This window comes from Hyperoodon ampullatus, assembly GCF_949752795.1.
Source record: "Hyperoodon ampullatus genome assembly, chromosome: 8".
In the NCBI taxonomy this organism is placed as follows: Eukaryota; Metazoa; Chordata; class Mammalia; order Artiodactyla; family Ziphiidae; genus Hyperoodon; species Hyperoodon ampullatus.
This window is the reverse complement of record NC_136921.1, coordinates 31,289,403-31,309,891: the sequence shown is the minus strand read 5'-3', so window position 1 is coordinate 31,309,891 and position 20,489 is coordinate 31,289,403. Positions and strand designations below refer to the sequence as shown.

General features: G+C 50.2%; 1 protein-coding gene across 6 annotated transcripts in view; it reads left to right on the top strand.

Annotated features, from left to right (window-relative positions):
- NRP2 (neuropilin 2) overlaps positions 1-20,489 on the top strand; it is a gene marked incomplete at its 3' end in the record, with an annotated part of 112,660 nt that overhangs the window by 49,049 nt on the left and 43,122 nt on the right. For all 6 annotated transcript variants that reach the window (XM_079710464.1, XM_079710462.1, XM_079710463.1 and 3 more), the window contains exons 8-12: positions 8,981-9,125; positions 10,256-10,605; positions 12,473-12,617; positions 16,354-16,470; positions 19,379-19,519. In XM_079710464.1, coding sequence (XP_079566590.1) covers positions 8,981-9,125; positions 10,256-10,605; positions 12,473-12,617; positions 16,354-16,470; positions 19,379-19,519 — 898 coding nt within the window. The remainder of the gene's footprint in view (positions 1-8,980; positions 9,126-10,255; positions 10,606-12,472; positions 12,618-16,353; positions 16,471-19,378; positions 19,520-20,489) is intronic.

Here is a 20,489-nt window from a genome sequence, read left to right as displayed (position 1 = left end):
ACCGGTCACCAGGCTTTGACTTCAGGCCAGTGTTTCCATAATCTGATCCAGGTCTGGCTCACCATCTTGCATCCAGAGGGAAATTGGCTTCCTCGATGTTGCGTCCACGGGTCGAGAGGTGTGCATATTCATGGAGATGTGAAGTCAAGTCGTGCTTGGAGGGCATGGCTCCAAGCACGGGGCTCAGCATTTTGGATTTGGGGCCCCATCATAGAATCCTGAGATGTAGCGTTGAATGAAGTTGCTTTGCGTTTTGCGTTTGATTTGGCCACATCCCTTCAGAACAAATAAATCCCTGCTTCAAAAATCCTCTGTACTACATTTAGTTTCCAAATTAAAATGAATTGTTGTGCAAGCCATTTGAGAATTTAAAACCCTCTGTGAAATGATCAGAGACTTAAGAGGAGAGAGAGGGGTGTCATAACACCACAACCCCCAAATCAGTCAGCCAACAGTTAGAGCCATGTGGCGTCTTTTTGCAGATCTTCTTGGATGATGCGCTACGTGACCTTGGAAATTTCTCTTCACAGCTCCGTGCCTCAGTGTTTCCGCCTGCCCTAATGGAATGGTGCTGTAGCTACTGTTGGCAGAGTGCTTTGGGATCCGTGGATGGAAGGCTCTCTGCAGATATAACTAATGTATTAGACCCGCAGAGCTCTTCTTGAACAGAAGGAAGTTATCAATTTAAAAAGTAACAAGGGATATCCCATGGGATATTTACTGCCTCCTTTAAAATCATAGGTCTGGAAGGGACCTGATGAGTCATCCAGACTTCTCCCTGCATCTGATGGGGCCTGTGCTTGAGCTGCCTCAGATTAACGGTACCCCTCATTCTTCAGTTAGGAGTGCAATTATTCCTCCAATGAAAATTTTTAGGTTTTCAAAAAATACCTTTTTTTTTAAGCTTCCTGGTGGATGACTGGCTTTCCCTTTTCCTTTTTTTTTTTTTTTTTTGCGATACGCGGACCTCTCACTGTTGTGGCCTCTCCCGTTGCGGAGCACAGGCTCCGGACGCGCAGGTTCAGCGGCCATGGCTCACAGGCCCAGCCGCTCCGCGGCATGTGGGATCTTCCCGGACTGGGGCACAAACCCGTGTCCCCTGCATCGGCAGGCGGACTCTCAACCACTGTGCCACCAAGGAAGCCCCCTTTTCCTTTTTATTGTAATAATTTTGTTTACTGTCTATAAGATTAAGACAATGACTCAAACCATCAGCTAGCAGTGGGCATCAGACTTTAGAAGTCAGGGATATGATTGCATCGTCTAGGGTTATATATGTTTAGAAGAGGGCTGATGACCTTTTCAAATTCAAGTCCCCCCAGTTTATCTGTCCCCCTCAATTATAACCAAGAATAATCCAGGGCGCTCGGTAATTAAGTTTGTCCCTTATCCATTTGCCATGAGATGAGCTCAGACCTTTAGCCTCTCCACTTAGGAAGCTCCAGGGAAATTTTCATTATACACAAGCTTGGAACCTTTTCTCCATCAGGCTCCCATGGCTGGCTTCACCCACCTCCCATGGGTGCTGAATTGTCTCCGGGAGCTGAGGCCAGCCTCCCTGGTGCTTACAGCCTTGATGCTAAATTCCTCATGCTTCCCGGGGCCCACTGTGCGTAGGGGCCAGTGGAGCAGAGCAGATAGCAGGGGATGTGGAACGGCGCCGTGATTTCGCTCGGGCTGTGAAAACACACGCTTTGCCCTAACCTCAGCCTCCCTAGATGAGCAGTGGGGTGAACACCTCTCCAGGTGGATTGTCAGGTTCTTTGCCGTCACCGGTTCCCTGCTCTGTGCTTTCCTGAGATTTCACCCGGAAAAGGAGTGCAGATGGCAGGTGGACTCAGCAACCTCATTCCCTGTAGCTTTTCTGCTCTCTTTTCCCCACCTGGAAGTTAAAGGTGCCTCCTTAAATAAAGTGGCGGGGTCTTTGTAGGAGGCTTTCAGTGTGGAGGCCCTTCCCACCCAGGTAGAATGTCTGTTTCCGCCCCACCTTCACAGGAGGACTTCTGGCCCTTCGGTGCTCTGATGCTTCACTCTCTCCCACACCGTCTCTCCTCCAGCCCCAAATCCCCGAGCGCCCTCCTCTCCTCTCCCCCCTCATGCTTTCCTGACTCAAATCCTGAAACCCTGATCCTGTTAGTATGCTGTGTTCCAGGGCTCAGTGTCTCGTGGGGGTAACATAATTCCGCAGTAAATCTAACGGGCCCTGCCAGGCACACACAGAGGGGGATGTGCACATCCCAGCACCTCAGCCCCCAGCCCCAGAAAGAAAGCGGTCTCCCTGCCCTACAGCCCACGACCAGCTCCTGCTTGCTTCTCTGTCTCCTCCCTGACATCAGCAAAACGGCTTGATGACGAAAGCAGCCCTGAAGTAAAGGAGGAGGAGACAGGAGGGCATCGTGGTCATAAACGGGCATTTGGTGGCTCGGGAATTTCTCTGCCCTACCTGCATCCCTTCCTTCCCTTAAATTCTCTCTCTCTCTGTCTCTCATATATATATATATTTATACATGAGAGAGACATCCTTTCTGATTCTGTATCTGGCTAAGTTCCCACATTCACTAGAATAAGAGCAGCTTTTAAAATTTTTTTATAGTCTTTAAGGAAGAGTTTTAAGAGAGAAATGTCAGGACCATGATTTACAAACAGGAAAAAAAAAAAGGTCCATTACCTTAGCATCATTTCCCGAGTGCAGCATTCACCCTCACCCACACCCTGGCCTGTTTGGTGCAACAAATTAATTAAACAGGATGGCATTCATTGATTAACAATTTATTTCTACGTGTAGCCCCGATGGGTGGCTTTAGAGAAAATGCAAGGGGAGGAGGTGGGCGTGGGAGGGCTGGGACTAGGTTCCGCAGTGAGGATGAGTCGGTACCATTGTTTCTGAGACAGATTTTTTTAAATGCGCTCCTGGTTTCCCCCGTCTCTGCCCTCGACTCCTGTCATCTCTCTTCTCTGCCTGCTTTGTTCTCCTCCTTCAGTGTCTGTGCCAAGGAGATTGAAAAGGAGAACTTTGGATGCAATGCAACATGTATTAGTGGAGAGAAATATTTAGTCTTAAAAAAAGGAAGAAGAAGAAGATCTCCTACACAATTTCTACCTCAGGGCTCCAACACTGTGTTGTCTTTGAAAAATTTCCTGCTTTCTGTGCAATCCCTGGAGCTGGCCACGTTCAGATATTTACAGCAAACTAGAAGTAAACTATAGATCACAGCATAGGGCATGAAGAGACGGGCATGCGCAGATGCAATACTGAAGCCCTATCGGGAGGGAGTCTATGTGCAGAATGAGGGCCTGCCTCGAGGTGGGAGGTTAAACAGCCGGGAACACTGTGAGGCTGCACCGTGTCCTTCCGCCAAGGAGCTCAAATACTTTGACGGACATGGAGCATCTACACTAGCCTGGGCACCCGGATGTTGATGGCAGAGATGAACGGTGTATGGGAGAGGGGTGTAGGGCTGGCAGAGAATCCCCCCACATAGAGGCCTCCAAGGTAGGCCGTGAAATGCTTGCTGTTCTCAGCAGTGCCTGAGTCACTGCATACTCTTCAAAGAGGCCTTTGGGAGGGGTCAGCAGGGAGAGGTGGTGTGACTAGAAATGGGGTGAAAGACAGAGAAAAGATGACCTCAGTGATGCTTTCTGGCTAGATGTTTCTTATTAGAGTTTATATATTATTTAATGTGTTTTTTACATAGTATTATAGTCCATGCCTTACGAGCTCACAGGAGTGGTCAAAACATGTTGATTTTCTTTTCCTGGGGGGAGAAGATTGGGGGGGGGCGGTGAATTTGTAGATAATAACCGAATTGGGATATTGGAAAGCAGCCAATTTAACTGGCAGATGCCCTCCTCCCCCCTGAGGTGCAAATCAGAAAATGGATGAAGTGCTGCTGCTTTCTGATTCTGTCTTACTGAAAATAAACCAAAGGGCTCAGGAATCAATTGGAAAGTGTTGGATTATGTTCAGAATTCAGCAAGGCACCAAATGGATTATCCAAACCACTTCTTGTCCTGAATTGGGTTTTTTTTTGGCAGTACGCGGGCCTCTCACTGTTGTGGCGTCTCCCGTTGTGGAGCACAGGCTCCGGACGCGCAGGCTCAGCGGCCATGGCTCACGGGCCCAGCCACTCCGCGGCATGTGGGATCTTCCCGGACCGGGGCACGATCCCGCGTCCCCTGCATCGGCAGGCAGACTCTCAACCACTGCGCCACCAGGGAAGCCCCTGAATTGTTTTTTAAACTTGGTTTATAGAAGTGCACTTGAAGAAATCTTTATGTTCAACATAGCTTCATATATATATATATATTAGTAATTACAACATTATCAACTCTATCCCCACCTCTTAAGAATGTTAGGGTCACTTTGAACACACCTCTGGTTTTCCTTTGGGCAGGAAAGCAACCATATTCACATTTCTCTTTTAAAGTTAACAAAACTGTATACCATCTGTGACATCCAGCTTTTAAAGCAGATGTTAAAATGTGATCACCACGTTTGATATACGTCTATCTGGGTATGCCATATGCTGACAACCACTGAGTTTTCTCAGCAATATGGACTCCTCACTGCAAAGTTATGGCCTGAAAATTCCTGGCCTCGAGGTGGGACTTGAGAGTCAGTGGCTTTCAGAACTTGAACTTCCCCAGTTGAACAAAGACCTATTTATTGCTTGTGACGTGGCTTCCAGTCCAATATCTGTCCTGGGTATCGTGCAGGCACTGGAGCCAGCAGGGAGGGCTGGTAGAGTTTAGTGTCTACCTGCAAGCGTGTTATGGACTTTATTTTCCTGAAGGAGAAATCAAGGTATCTAAGGTTTATTGACTGGCCTATAGTGATTCAGTGAGTCGGAAGGGAATAGGGAGTAAAACCAGTTCCCTGGCATCATCTCCCAAGCACACAACCCATTACCTTGCAATGCCAAGACTGGAAGCCAAGGATCCATCTCAGAGAATTTGATCAGAAAACATAGGAAAGGTGATTCTGAAACCACAGAAGCATTGAAAAAGTCATAAAGATGTATAATGTATGATAGCATTTACCAGCTATAAATAGGGCAGTGCGAGGAGAAAAAATAGAGACCTTGGAAATCCACTGGGTCAGGAGAAATAGAAACTGCTTAATATTTCATTAAAAATGGATCTTCTTAAATTGCACTTTGATATCTTTGGGCGAAAGACGATATGTAAGAACTAAGGTGTTGTTATTTATTACCCTTTGTTCTTAATCATTTGAACTGTTATTGAACTAAAATATCAACAAGATATATTCTCCCTCTGAGTGGGGCAGTCACCATGTGTTCTGGGCACTGTTTGAAGTATATGAAAATCCACTTCACTTGTCCATAAAAGCACTTAGGCTACAAAGGACAACGGTAACTAAAATGCCATGCTAGGAAGTGGACACTTCCGGGCAGTTCTAAATGAGAAACTCCTGTGAAGAAAGCCTTAGAATCTGGGGGCCAGAGCGGACCTTACAAATCAGCTCATATAATCCCCTCATTTAATGGAGGAGGAAATTGGGGCCTGGGGGAGGTAGAGATATTTGCCCACACCTAGGAGCTAATTAACAGCAGAGTCTGGCTCCTGGTTCAGTGGTGTCTGGACTTTTTTTTCCCACTACACCCACCTCAGAGTGAGAGGTATACAAAAAGTTTATTAAAATAAGATGGTATTCCTTCAGCCAAGGGTCCAGAGAGCGGAAGGCAGATATGAGCACAAGGTCAAGAGCAAACAAGACACCAAGAAGGACCTAGGTTTGGAAACAGGAAGAATAATTTGAGGTCACATTGAAAGAGGCTTCATTTGGTTCCAGGGGTGGGAGACGAGTGAGCAAAACTGAAAAGCAGAATGAAGGTCAATGTGAGCGCCAGGTAGATGTCCTCAGGGACATAAACCATGTGCCTGCCTCCCTTTCTGGCTGATGCCATTGTAGACAGAGATCCAGGGGCTCAGCCAAGCCTGTGGCCACACGCATCCATGGGCAGACCAGCCCCTCCCCAGGTGTATACCCACACGTGTGTGCCCCCCGTGCCCACAGGCAGCCAGCCTTCCCGAGGCAGTCCACAGACAAAGTCATCTCCTTACTGAGGAAGGAAAGGAAAGGTTTCTTGGTGTTGTCTGCCAAGGCTGAGAAATGAAGGGGTCAGATAAGATAAAATTGGACGTTAAAAACATGAGACGTGCTGTGTTTCTAAACGGTACCAGCGTGGTGTGTACGCTGGGGATTAGCAGCTGTGTTAAAGTTCCGATCCACTCAACACTCCAATTATATATTCACGTGGAAAATCAAGCCCCCGCCCCTGCCCCCCGCTTACGAACTCCTTAGCATCTCCCGTTGGAGGTCACACACAGCCACCGTCACCATCCTCGGGGTAGGCCAGTGGGGACCCACCACTGCTCACAGCAGCCGTCCGAAATAAGCAGAGGGCTGCATTTGCTTCTTCCCTGCCAAAGCAAAACAAAACAAAGCAAAGAGCCTCTGCCTCATGCTGAATTCTCGGAGAACGGATTCATCTCTTTCCCTTGGATTCAGTTCCTCCATCCCTCTCCTCAGAGCTTCAGGGGAAGCCAAGGAACGGGCATGGTGAGGCTTAGATCGTGCTGGGCCCTGGGCCCCCCTTCCAGTGGCCCCTCCCCAGCTTAGATCACAGAGGTTCAGGCGCCTCTCTCTTCCCTCAGGCCTTCTCCAAGCTGTCTGGAACTACCCCTCTTTCCTTCTGCTTTCGTGACCCTTCCTCGTCCTTGGCTTTGTCTTCTCGTCCCTCTTTGTCCTCAATCACTAGGCAGGAAGCAGCCAAACCGAAGCTAGGAGGGATGGGTGGGCAAGCAATCCCGCCTTGGTGCTCCCTGCGGTCCGCAGGGCGCAGAGGAGGAAACTGGTGGACTGGGACCAGGGCAGAGGCTCCCCAGGGGAGGAGAAGGAGCGGCAAGGCTGGAGCGGGAGCTCCCCTGGGATCAGTGGGCTCAACACCAGGAACGAGGGGTTGCAACTGAGTATCGTGGTCCAGGGAAAACTTGTTTCCTCCTCTCCTTCCCTCTGTTTCTCTTAAACAGGCCACTTCCCCTCACTGGGCAAAAGATGTGATGGCTCTGAGCCTTCACCCCCACCATCAGTGGGGTGCTCTTGACAGCTCTAACTTTTGACCTTAGTAAGTGGGAAATATAGAAGGTTCAAGGTTGCCAAATGGCAGAGTTCCTGGTTACAGTTCCTAAGGAAGCAAGGAGCACGTTGTTAATTAGCTCTAAGCTTCTGTGCTGCTCTTTGCTGTTACCCGGATCATTCTACGTTGGGATTATAAACACCCTGGGAGCAAGCACATCACTGAACAGCAACTCTACTTCCATTCCACCCATGCTTGGGGACCTTAAGGGCTCCATGACTCCTAGCCACCAACATAAACACTGCAGATGTAGACGAGATGAGAGTCAAGGGAGAAAACCACAAGCCTGAAGTCTAAAAACATGGCAAGGGCTTGAGATCTGGACAGACATCTCTGAGCCTCAGTTTTTTCATCAATAAAGTGGAAATAATAGTACTTACTTCCCGGGATGTTGTAGGCCTAATTATGTTTACACAGTGTCTGGCTCAATGAGATTCCAATATACCATTTTCCCCATTCCCCTTGTCCCAGGCCTGTCAGTGCCCAAACAGCTCGCATGTTATAGGTGCCAGGGGCTGAAGGAGCTTGTCCCCCTACCCAGGAGAAATTGCTAGTTGTTGCAGAGTTGCCTGTGAGTGGACTTACAGTCACTTGGTTGTTAGAGCTATGACAGGTGTGATCTAGAAGTGATGGTTAGTGGGTCTTTCCCTTCACTCTTATCCAGGGAAACCAAGAGAAACTTACATATACTTGTTCCAGCTACTCTTTTTCCTTTTTTAATGGAGAACACAAAAAAGCACAAGGTCCATATGGCAGTTATTGATTTGGGCCATCTGGCAAGCTAGGACCTGCTCCTACCATGTTGGTTAGAAGCTACTCTGGAAAGCCTTTCCTCCCGTAAGAGATGCATTGGTCAGATGGGGACAGGGATGGATTTCATTACAGGGCAGGGACTACAGTGAGAGAAAGCCAGAGCAGGACTCCAGCGGTCTGTCTGCGACCCTGACCCTACAACAAAGACCAGAAAGAACCAAGGAAGTGTTGACTGACACAGGGGCACCGGGGGTGGACAGTGCTTCCACCCTCACACCCATCCACGGAGCAGGGAGGCCTCTAAGGGACTAACAGAAACAATTGTGAAGCACTTTCTGATTATAAAATACCCTGGAAATCTTTCTATAGGCCTGAAACCTGAGGAAAAGGGAAAGTCAGGTTCAAGCTAGTGAGAAGAGAGGTCCACAACCCTAAAAGATGATATTGTCGCTCCATTTTTAAAGGATATGCTACTTTCTTTTTCCTCTCTCTCTGTCTCTGTCTCTGTCTCTCTCTCTCTCTCTCTCTCTTTCTCGACTTCTGAAAGTGTTTTCCTTTCACGGTGCCTTCTTCTGCTGGCCCTGAGGCCCAGAGGCAAAATTTTCCTTACCTCCAAAAGTTTTTGTGAAGGCCATGTATTGTTTTCAACTTAGAGCAGTGTGAGAAATTACATTTTTTTCATGGTGTTTCTAAAACAGCACCAAGGGCTTCCCTGGTGGCGCAGCGGTTGAGAGTCCGCCTGCCGATGCAGGGGACACGGGTTCAGGCCCCGGTCTGGGAAGATCCCACATGCCGCAGAGCGGCTGGGCCCGTGAGCCATGGCCGCTGAGCCTGCACGTCCGGAGCCTGTGCTCCGCAACGGTAGAGGCCACAACAGTGAGAGGCCCGTGTACCGCAAAAAAAAAAAAAAAAAAAAAAAAAAAAACAGCACCAAACAACAAACCCACTGATTATTTCTAAGCTTAAGGAAAATGAAATTGAACAGACCTTTTCCTCTCCGTCAAAGACTGCATGGCTCACCTACGCACGGGGATTGCTATAACATGGATTCGTGTGTGGTATTACAGGTCTTCCAAGCCAACAACGATGCCACGGAGGTGGTCCTGAACAAGCTGCACTCACCGCTGCTGACACGCTTCGTCCGGGTCCGTCCACAGACCTGGCACTCGGGCATCGCCCTCCGCCTGGAGCTCTTCGGCTGCCGGGTCACAGGTGACGTGGGGCTCCTGGGAGGTCGGGAGCTCTGCGCCCCGTTCCGGCCCTCTGCAAACGGCTTGATTGCACCACGTGACCTCAACAGAAGGCTGGCTTTTACCTGTAACTCCCTGTGTGGGTATGGAATGCACACTGACTCTAGACCCTGCCTTGCCGGCTACCATTTCTTCACGCACCCTCCACTCACTCATTCACTGCACAAATGCTTACGGAAGGCCCGCTGTGTGCCAGGCCACACACTGGGAGCTGGAAGTGAATAAGAGAAGGGAACCAGCAGATGGGGTCTCTGACATGCTGGAACTTTCAGGCGGGCGGGCAAGATAGATAATAAACAAATGTAAGTACAGGGGTAATTATACGCTAAGATGCGTGTGTGAAGGAGGACGGGAGGCTCTGAGAGTGAGTGAGGGGACCTCGCTGAGGGTTGATTGAAAGTTTGGGGACAGCCTTTCTGAGGATGTGACACTGAAACTCGGGGATGAGTAAAGGGTGGTCTGATGGTGACTGAGGGGAGAGCATTTTGGGTAGAGGGAACAGCATGTCCCGGGATGCTGGCAGGAGGCAAGGCAGTAAAGAGCTGGGGTACCACATGTGAAATTAAGATCTGGTCCCAGGAAGGGTTCCATCTAGTTCGGGAAATAATCCCCCAGGTAACAATTCAATGCTCAGCTGAGCTCCCCTGCACTCACTGCCCCTAGGAGGCTCAGTGGGGACTGTGTCACCAAGGATGGGAGAGTCCTTGGCTAACAACAGGAGACACTCAGCCGTGCCAGGCACCATGCTGAGATCTTTTATATTGTAACTAACAGAATCCATGCAACAACCCCCAAGAGGTAAGTACTGCTATTAGCCCTCCTTTAGGCCTGGGGAAACTGAGGCACAGAGCACTTCAATTATTTTCCCAAAGTCACGCAACTAGTAAGTGACAAAGCAAATGGGAATCCAGGCAGTCTGGTGCCCAGCCGAGCTCTTAACCACAGTGCTATCCCACCTTGAAATGCAAAGAAATCAGTGCTGACTTAAAAGTGTTTGAGAGTCAGGTTCTTCGACAGTTCCCTACTGATTGGGGGTGGTTCCAGTTAGTAGGGTCGCAGCATGACCTCTTGTGTCTTCCTCCCTCTCCGCAGACGCCCCCTGCTCCGACATGCTGGGGATGCTCTCGGGCCTCCTTGCCGACTCCCAGATCTCTGCTTCCTCCACCCGCGAGTACCTCTGGAGCCCCAGCGCTGCCCGCCTGGTCAGCAGCCGCTCAGGCTGGTTCCCTCGGATCCCTCAGGCCCAGCCGGGCGAGGAGTGGCTCCAGGTAGACCTCGGGGCACCCAAGACCGTGAAAGGCGTCATCATCCAGGGGGCCCGCGGAGGAGATAGCATCACTGCCGTGGAAGCCAGGGCGTTTGTGCGCAAGTTCAAAGTCTCCTACAGCCTAAATGGCAAAGACTGGGAGCACATCCAGGACCCCAGGACCCAGCAGCCGAAGGTAGGATGTTCCCGGAGGACTCCCTAACCTTGCCCCAAACAGGAAGGTTGATTTGGGGGATGTTGATTTCCCAACTAGATGGTCATCACCAACCCCTGCCAGTCAAACAGATATTAACTGAGAGATTACTTTGTGCCAGGCCCTCTGCTAAGTGCCTTATTTTAGCCTTTACAACACCTCTAGAAGGTAGGTCCTTTCGTCCCTCCCATTTTAGAGATAACAAAACTGAGGCTTGATGTCATGCCAGGTCATACAGTACCTGTGGTAGAGCCATGACTCAGACAGAAGTCTCACTCCAGAGCCCAAACGCCTAACCACTACTCAACACTAGCCTTTCTAATGTCTTGGACACTCTTTCAGATAAAGTGTCCTTGGAACTGGCCAGACATCCAAAGGGGATGTGGTTTTTGGAGGCTCAACTATAGAAACTAGTGAATTACTTCCAAAGACAACTGTGTCTTTCTGAGTGTTGCTGCACTCCTTTGTATTTTCCTGGGCTTGGCTGCTTAGATCTTTCTTGCCTCTTACACGGAGGCTGGGAGGAGGCAAGAGGAACTAACCCCAGGCCAGAAGGGCAGGCCAGTGTAACACCCACTCCTGCCATCGGAAGAGTGAAGGTCAGCCCTCAGCAAGGGGCACCAAGGAGCCCCAGGAAAGGGAGAGGACATCACAGCCCTGTCCCTCTCCAGGTTAATCTCCCAACCAGCCAGGCGTTCCGACCCTCATTGCTAAGTTACCCCTCATTTTCCTCAGAAGAGCAGGGCCCCTAATAAGGAAGGGGTATCACATGTCTCTGTTTAGCAAATGTTTTCCATTCTTAATGCAGAGGCAAGGTCTGGGTTGGAGGTTTTGCAGTGCTGATGTAAACTCCCAGCTCATAATTCCAGCGGCTTGGAAAGGCTCAGTGCTTGGTAACTGGAATCTTCAGTGAATGGAGCAGAAGTCGGACCACTGGCCCCCCCAGGGACAGCTGACCCTGGCTCTCCTTGACTATTCTGGGGGCCTGGGAAAGGAGATGATCTTAGCCAGGGTCAGAGCCTGCCCTCCCCATGACAGTGCCCCCCTTTTGGAACTGTGGGCATCCTGCAAAATGAGTTGGTTCTGCCTCATTCCTAGATGCTAATCAGCTACAGCCCCTGGCACACCTGCACACCAACAGTCCCCTAAGTCACTGGTTCACAGGTACGCTCTGGGTTGGGTCCCCCACCTGGCTTCAGCCAGGGCAGCCCCACTGTCATGCATTTTATGTAGTGTGGCTTTAGGTGAGGTTTCTTTTGACAGAATTTCTTCCACTAAACCAAGGTTGGGGGAACACAGTCTTATTAGATTATCAGGGTGTGGACCAGTGGAAATTGTCATTAGCCTAGAAAAGGGATGGTCACTTTCCCTTCAGCCTCTCAGTGACCTGGCATTTTCTAAACCTAGACTTTCAAGCTGGGACTTTCTAAATCTAGCCTTTTAAGCATCTGGGAAAGAACTTCTTTTTCTAGTAAACCAAGAACTTCAGAACAGGCAACACAGCCTAAATGCCTTTCACTCCTCTCCAGCCAAATCCAGCTTAAGACTCACTCAGAGCCGAATTCTGAGTCCTCAGTTTCACTGCCAGGATAGAGAACAGAACCCAGCAATTGCCACTTTCATCTGCTCCCCATTTGCCGTGTTTCTGGGACCTCCCAAATGAATAAAAACCTTGGTCTGAGAATGGGGCTCCCACGGACCAAAATGGGCAGTGACCATGAATTAACTCTGAAGCTGCCTCTGGTTGGATGTGAGGGGTGAGGTGGGAAGGGGGGAGGAGGGAGCAGAAAGGAGGAGTGAGGAGGGCTCTCCCACCTCAGAAGGGCTGAGCAGCCTGTCTCCCCTGCAGCTGTTTGAAGGGAACATGCACTACGACACCCCTGACATCCGGAGGTTTGAGCCTGTCCTGGCGCAGTACGTGCGGGTGTACCCTGAGAGGTGGTCCCCTGCGGGCATTGGGATGCGACTGGAGGTGCTGGGCTGTGACTGGACAGGTAAGGCCCTCTTTCCACTGCGGGTCTCACTCACATGGTCTCATGACCCCGGCTTCCTGGGATGGCCTGGGAGGAGGTCAGACCACGACGGGGGGACGGGGCGGAGGGGCAGCCATCCCTGGGGTGAAGCCCCATCCCTTCAAAACGCTGCTGCCCCCTGCCTGCCCTGGGCTCCACTTTGTTCGACCTCAGACCACGGGCACTGCAGCCTCTGGACTCAGGACAGCTTCTCAAGGGATGTGCTTTGTCATTTTTAAAGGATCATTTCAGTCCTCCAGCCCCAGTCTCTCAAAAACAAATCATAACGACACACTGCCCACCCAAATTCAATTAGACCCTGACTCTTCAGGCCAGAGGGCTGTGGCTGTTGATTTAGGGAAGTAAAAAAATGCTCATGATAATAAAGTAATCGGTTTATGTCTGAATCTGGCCTCCAGATGTCTGTGGCTAAGAGACTTCATTTTCATTTGGAAGCCACATCTGTAAAAGGCATTTATTTGCTCAGGCGGGACCCTGTTACAGGGGAGCTGCCGAGAGCCCGACTTCTTCCCCGTGTGCCGCAGGAGGCTCGCTGGGCTCCACCCTGCGTCGCAGGCCCTGGGAGCACCTCCGAGTCTCCTGAACGAAGATGAGGCCCGCTGATCATGGCCACCCTCCTGGTTTCCCGGGAAGCAGCCCATCCATCCTTCTGAGTCGGGCCCGCCTCCCCTCCAGGCCCCGCCCTCCTCCCCGGGGCAGGGCTGGCACAGATCCCAGCTCGAGCCGGAGCCGGAGCTCGCTCGCTGCCTGCCAAACGGAGCTCGGGGGGCGGCAGGCAGGACCCCGGCCCCAGGTATCTCCATTTTCCTGTCTGTGCCGTACCTGTCAGCAGCTCACGCAGCAGGGGATCGTGGAGGATTAGTAAGAGCTTGTCGGAGAAGCGCTTTCGGCTCCCGGGGAGAAAAGTGCTGCCTGTGTGCCTTTATGATGGCGCCGAGGAAGTGTCCCGTTGAGGCACGAAGGCTGGGAATCGGGCCCAAATTAGCCTTTCTCACCTTTCAATGGAAGGCAGCCCCATTGAACATATTTTAGTGGGAAGACACTTTACTCCCCATCACGGAGTGAGGCCAGGTTCCCTGCAGCCTGCTGAGTGTTCCTCACCTGTCCTCTTGCAGGTGCTGAAAACTGCCCTCCAACAGTGACACAAGCTGGCTTCTTCTGGCCAGAATCAGAGGCTTAGAGATGCAGGGGACCCGAGGGCTTCTAGGCCAGTGGCTTTCAAACGTTTCTGACCACCATCCACAATTTAAAATAAATTTATATCACGAGCCACTCGACTTACAAACATGCATGCACACACACACACAAGCACACATACACGTGTGTGCTTATGGGATATAGTATATCATTAAGCACCCGGACTCTGGGGACAGATCTCCAAGTTCAAGTCCTGTCTCTGCCGATCTCGGTTATCCTAGCTGAAGAAGGGGGGGTGACCATAGTATATCTACACCCCCCAGGGTTGTCATGAGGATTCAATAAAATAATGGATATAAAATACTTAGCCTGCTGCTTGGCACCTAATAAACTTGTTATAGTAAGTAAGTGTGACTGAAACAAAAGGCTCCCAAAGCGGTGCTCATCCTTGCCACGTGAGTACACTCTGAAATATTATAGCCCCTCTTTTAAAATGCTAGTCCTGACCCATGAAATTGATCTACAACCTGTTAACAAGGGTGACATACAGTTTGAAAAAAAAATCACCGATCTAGGCCAATGCCTCCTTCACAGAGAGGGAAACTGAGTCCCAGAGAGAGGAGCCACTTGCCAGAGGCCGATCAGCTACCGGAGGGCTGACTCATACTTCCCTCCTGTCCCTGGTCCTCCGGACCACGCCTCTTCCCAGGCTGGCCCTGCTTTATGACCAGCTGGACAATTGCTAATGGCCTTTTCCTCCTCCTGCCCCCCGCCAAGCTGGCCCAAATTACACCGGCGATGGTCAGCAACAGGTTTCTCATTTCAAAGTCCTCCTGGCCGTTCCTTGCAAGATCAGAGTAGGGGCTCGATACCCTCCGCCCAGCCTCCTTCCCTTTGAAGTCTCTGACATCTGGTTTCAATTGCCAGGGAGCGTAGTTTGATGGGCAGTTACCTCTAAGTGTCCGGTACAAACACAGCGGACACGGAGGCCGGCTACCGTTTCCTCACTTTCATTCACACGCCCTGCCCTCTCATTGCCTCGCCCGCCCCCTGTGCCCCTGGATTTAACATTATCTCTCTGCCACCCAGCTCACCCACTCTGCTACCTAACGTGTCCAGGAACCGCTCTCCCAGGCCACGTGGCTTTCTGCTTGTCAAATTTCCATTCATTTCTGTGATTCATCCTTGTTCCCTTCTTCATTCCTACCCCAAAAGGATAACAAGGAAAATAATGGACTGGGTTGAGTTACTGCAGCTAAATATTTGACAGGGCTGCTTCACCTGTTCACTTGTTTGTATGTCAAGTGATTACTTCTTGCCCTGCTGACCATAGTTTGCTTTACAACGGAGTTTAAGATTCTGTGACACCGTAACAAATACGAACTTACAAGTTAGGACGCTTTGAGGTTATTTGCCCAGCCAAGTTTGGTCACCTGCTACTTGTATTTTGAATAAGTTGCCAACACTGACAGGTCTGGAGATTTTCCCTGGAGATTTTGTTTGTTCGTTTGTTTCACGCGAGGAAAAAAAAATCTTTTTGCAAGATCTGGCCACACTGGACCACCTCCCCTCGGTTCCTCAACCTGCTGGAACCAGTCACGTGGTGGCCTCCTTTAAACCAGGTGTGCAGGACCCCTCTGCCACTCCTGTCCCAGCCTTTCCTCTCCCAGCCCCCAGCAGGCCATCCTCCCTAACAGTAGCAGTTAGCCTTCTAGAAGCATTTGAATTTGCCACACCCTGACCTAAAGGCACAGCCCCAAATTATTTCCACTGCAGGGAGTCTGAGTCACTTTGAGCCCATATTCTTTTCCATCTGGTTTTGCGCAGACACGAACCACGATGTCTGGGGTCGCACCTCCCAAGCTGTCGGGCTTGGCTATGACTTCAGCCGTTGTGATTCTGATTATCTTGTAATAGGTGGGCCCCCAGGTCAGGTTAGCTTTGGTTCCGTCTGACTCAGAGAAGGCAGAGAAGAGAAGGCCCGTTCCACGCGCAAGCAGGGCTGAGCCCGAGACACGACAGCAGTCACCCAAGGGGCTGTGCACAGACAGGTGTTTTCCACAGGACAGAAGCTCACTCCGTTAACCCCGATTTTTTTCAAACCATTTTTGATGGGTGTCCTTCATTGCTTATGTGTGTGTGTCACCCACATCTGTGTCTGAAACAGAACACCCAGAGCATGGTTGAGCCCTGCCTGTGGTCAGTGTCACCCACATTCACTACTGCCTGGCGTGCATGGCCTTTTGTGCTGGCCTCAGGGCCTCTGCTGTGGAGTGGAGTGTGGGTTTGTGTTCGTGCCTCCATTACGGCTATTTCTACAGCTTGGGACTATTCTCCTTAACACAGGCCATGGTCCTGACTTCATCACAGCACACAGAAGTGACTTCATGGGTGTGTGTGTGTGTGTGTGTGTGTGTGTGTGTCCATCTTGGATTTCCTTTTTTCTTCCTTCTTGAAAGGCCCACCCTTGGAGGGGAGACAGTATTTGGCATCTTCCTGCTGGCTTTTGATACAGGCTGCTGCATGTGGTATTCACTCCCCTTCCTATGCCTTTCTGCAGACTCAAAACCAACGGCTGAGACACTGGGACCCACCGTGAAGAGCGAAGAGACCACCACCCCATACCCCACTGACGAGGAGGCCACGGAGTGCGGGGAGAACTGCAGCTTTGAGGATGGTGAGGACGGGGCCAGAGCCGTATTTCATCCAGGATGGTATGGGTGCCGAGCAGTCGCAGTGGAGGCTGGCCCATGGCTGGGGCCGGGACCTGGGGGTCCCCTAGGTCAGAGGTCAGGGAAGTGTGGTACTTAGGGGCTTGGGGCAGTGGCTATTTCCAACCAATCTAGAAGCATTCAGATATTGGAACAACCAGTACAGCCCTACATCAGCTGAGATAAGGGGCCATCCAAGGAGGATGCCTCCTTTGAATAGTCTCCTTTCCTAGCCCTCACTTCATATCTTTAGAATCCACAGCTGTGATCGCCCCTCCTGCTAAGCTTGTCTCCGGGGCACAGTCAAGGGAAGATCTGGCTGTCATCTGGGTGACTTGGTCAGTGGAGCACGATAGGTTAACTCAGCAGTTAACCATGATTTAATTGCGTTGCCCTGTGTCTTTTACCACCACGGGTTGAGAAAGCCTGACAATTAGGATTATAAGATAGGGCACCGCATCCTCCACGAGGGGAGTGCAGGTCAGTGACAAAGACGGAAGTATGAAAAGGCACCTCACCCATTCCTCAAAACTCAGGACCTCCTATTTGCGATCAGTCTCTTCACATGGGAAATCTATTGCATTTTCATTTTATCTTCTAAGCATATCCAAGTTAGAGAAAAACAATAATTGGCAGAGCCCAAAAAGACATCACATTTTCAGTCTTCCTGCTAAGGTCACAGAATATGAGGACATTCCTAACAAACCACAAAGTTTGGAACACCTGGCATTTGGGGCTAGAATTTAATGCTTGACAGCCTCCATTTACAGTGAATTACTGATCATTATTAAACGTTCATTAAACCAAATGAGGGAAGATTGGTGAAGAGGCCTGGGAAGTGATGGAGACATAAAGTCGTAGCACCGAGTCAGTAGGTAGATGGTGAAATCTGTGGATCCGCACCCTTAGCCACTTGACTGTATGAGAAACTGCAAGGATGCGGTGGACGGCTCCCCAAGATGGCTACAAAGAAGAATGGGAGGGGAGCCAGAAATAAATGCTGAAGTTGTGTGACTGCAAAATGATAATTTAATGCATATGCTCTCAGGAATGTGCTTTTGTACATTGCGTGGGCCGGGGGACACTCTTGGTCAGGGATAGTTGAATACAGAATTCTGACATTTTAATGAACTTGTTTTTGTTTTATGAAGAGGAGAAAGAGACTTGGAGAATCTTCCAAGACATGTTTGAAAGAGTTTGAGAGCCAAAAATGGAGCACTCTCATTTACTGTGTGGTGTTGGATCAGCAGGGTTTGCTTGGTGCAGGGCAAAAGGAGGGGGTTTTGTCTAAATGGCAATCCAAAGGAAAATGGAAGGACTTTCAGAAGTTTAATATAATCTTCCCGTTTATAGTGGTTTGTTTCATTTGGGGTTTCTTTGGTGGTTCCTCCCCTCTAGCTTTTTTTTTTTTTTTTTTTTGCAAAAGATCTCTTTGTGGAATTGGGTTCCTGAGATACAGTATGCGTATAAACATTAGAGAGGAATTATGGTATATTGAATTACTCCATATTTTTGAACGGAAAAATAGAAACTTAGAAGTTGTCGGGAAAAGGGGATGGGGAGGGCTAAGGGCTGACTTTTCCAAGCCACAGGTTGATGCTTCAGTAATAGATTCCATGTGTTTCTTCTCAACTCAAGCTGACTTTGGCCAAGGGTGGGCAAATATTAAATATTCTTTCTTGGGAAGGGGAGACATGAGCAGGACCCGGTGGCAACCTGCCGCCAAGGCCAGCAGTGCCCTTCCCCTCAGAGGTGAGCCGTCCCCGCCCCCCGCCCGGGGCGGGAGCAATGTGTTTCCACCCGTCGGCTGTTCCCTTTAGACTTCCTAACCTGCCTTCCCCACGGAAATTCCTCTCTGGGAACCCTGAGAAGGGAAGTGAAAAGGCCAAAGACCCCACTTCCTCCCTGCTACCAGCGTTAGCCAACACTTTTCCGCTGTCTCCGCAGCTACTGAGGACAAGAGTCCAAATCTGGGTTCCCGTTTCCTCTCTTTCCCCACCTCCACCCCACCCCCGACTTAATCACATGTTCAGCACCAGCTCAGACTAGATTTTTAGAGCTGAGTGGAACCTCCAAAGAAATCCTTTGGGTTTGGTCTATCCGCTTAGAGGTGAACAGCCGAGCAGACGGGGGCAAGCCATTGTGTGGTCTCTTAGATTTCCATTCTCTGCTGTCCCTGGAATCCTGGCCTTCAGGCACTCCGAGCCATGTAAAATTATTTTTCCTCCCGGTCAGCGCTGAGCTGAGCGGCAGGCTGGTCTGGTCCCGCCGATTTGCCCTAACATGCCAAATCGCCCACCTGGCAGTGCCTCCCCCGGGGATGCTGAACTGACCCCGTCTTCTGAAACAAGAGGCCTGGCATAGGGAGGTGAAGGGCAAACAAGCCTCCCTTGTTTCCAAGATCACTTTCTCCTCCCTGGCCAGCACCTCCTGCATTTTGAATTTCAGCCTCTCCGGATGCCAACGGGCTGTCCATCACTGCTGACAGCCAGGTTGGCAGGATCCTGCCTTCCACTGAGGCACTGGGGGGACATTCTTCTCTGGCATTTAGGGGACAGCAATTTCCACATTTGTCTGCTCTCCAGGGTGGCCAGAAGAGGCCGATTAGAGCCTGAAGCCATTTGGTGGCCTCATTTATAATTGCTTACTATGGGAACCACTGGCAGCCTTGGCTTTCATGCCTGGGAAGGATGAGACCAAAGGCTGACCCGAAAGCCAACAATCGCCAAGATGAGTTAAATGAATAAGCAAAGGGAGCCGTTTCTTTCTCTGCTCTCCCCTTAGGCCCTGCCAGCCGTTTAAATAGCACCACTGTGGCTGTTCTCCGAACCCATTTCATTCGCCTTGTTTTGGGGTTTTTGTTTTCCCTTTTAGACAAAGATTTGCAGCTCCCTTCAGGATTCAACTGCAACTTTGATTTCCCCGAGGAGCCCTGTGGTTGGATGTACGACCGTGCCAAGTGGCTCAAAAGCACCTGGACCAGCAGCTCTGGCCCCAGCGACCGGACGTTTCCAGGTAAGCCAGCCTCGAATTAAGCGATGAGAAAGTTAAGGCCAGCCTGCGCCATGTTTTTCAGCTCCATATTCCCTGACTAACTTCATAACTTCACAGAACAGTCCTCTGCCCTTTGCCTGCAAACCACCGGCCTTTACTTGACAATGTCACCCGATGGAATAGCTGGTTGGCGGTTCCTGGCCCTCTCTTGTGATTACAGAGCAGCCTGGAAGCTGGGAGGGAGCGAGAGAGGCCAAGATCAAAGGAGAGGAAAGAAAGAGCAATTAGGAGGTCCTAGGAGAGGGGATGAGTCAATGTCCCTTTGTTCCCATAGCCAGCTCTCGATGCCACCATCACAGAGCCCCTTGTGACTCCAAGCTGGATATTGTTCCTAAAATGGCCCACTGGGAAACTCCTGGCCCCAAGTCTGACTGATACTTTTTGGAGGGTATCATCACTTCTGTTGAAAACCAAGTCGAGGGCCTGAAATGCTGCCACACCCATGGGTGTCTAGCAGAGCTGCCTGGCACTTGGCCTCTTGAAGAGTGCTGCTGCCAGTCCTTGGAATATGGTGAAGCCGCCCTCTTGGTTTCAGAGAGCCCGATTTCAGAGGCTCTCCTGGCACTGTTGGTAGAGAGGGGTTGCCTTTAGCCCTTCTAAGCAGGAGTTGTCCACTGTTTCCATTGTGGCATGCTTTTACAGTGATGTTCTGGTAAATGTTTAACGACTGGCTCTCCAGGTTTAAAAAAAAAAAAATCTGCTTTGTAATTAATGTTTGCCACTCTCCGTGGTGTAAATCCTCCCACTGTGGTTGGATGCAAGCTACCAACATGACATCACCGGAAGTGGAGTTGAGAAGTACACGAACACAGCCTTAGATAGTTTTTTTTCCCTCACACAGATAACATAGATATAAATAACTTCTGGATCATGCATACCAGTAAAATGTATTAAAATAATTAGGAAGTATTGCATTTTGAGAATTTATTTC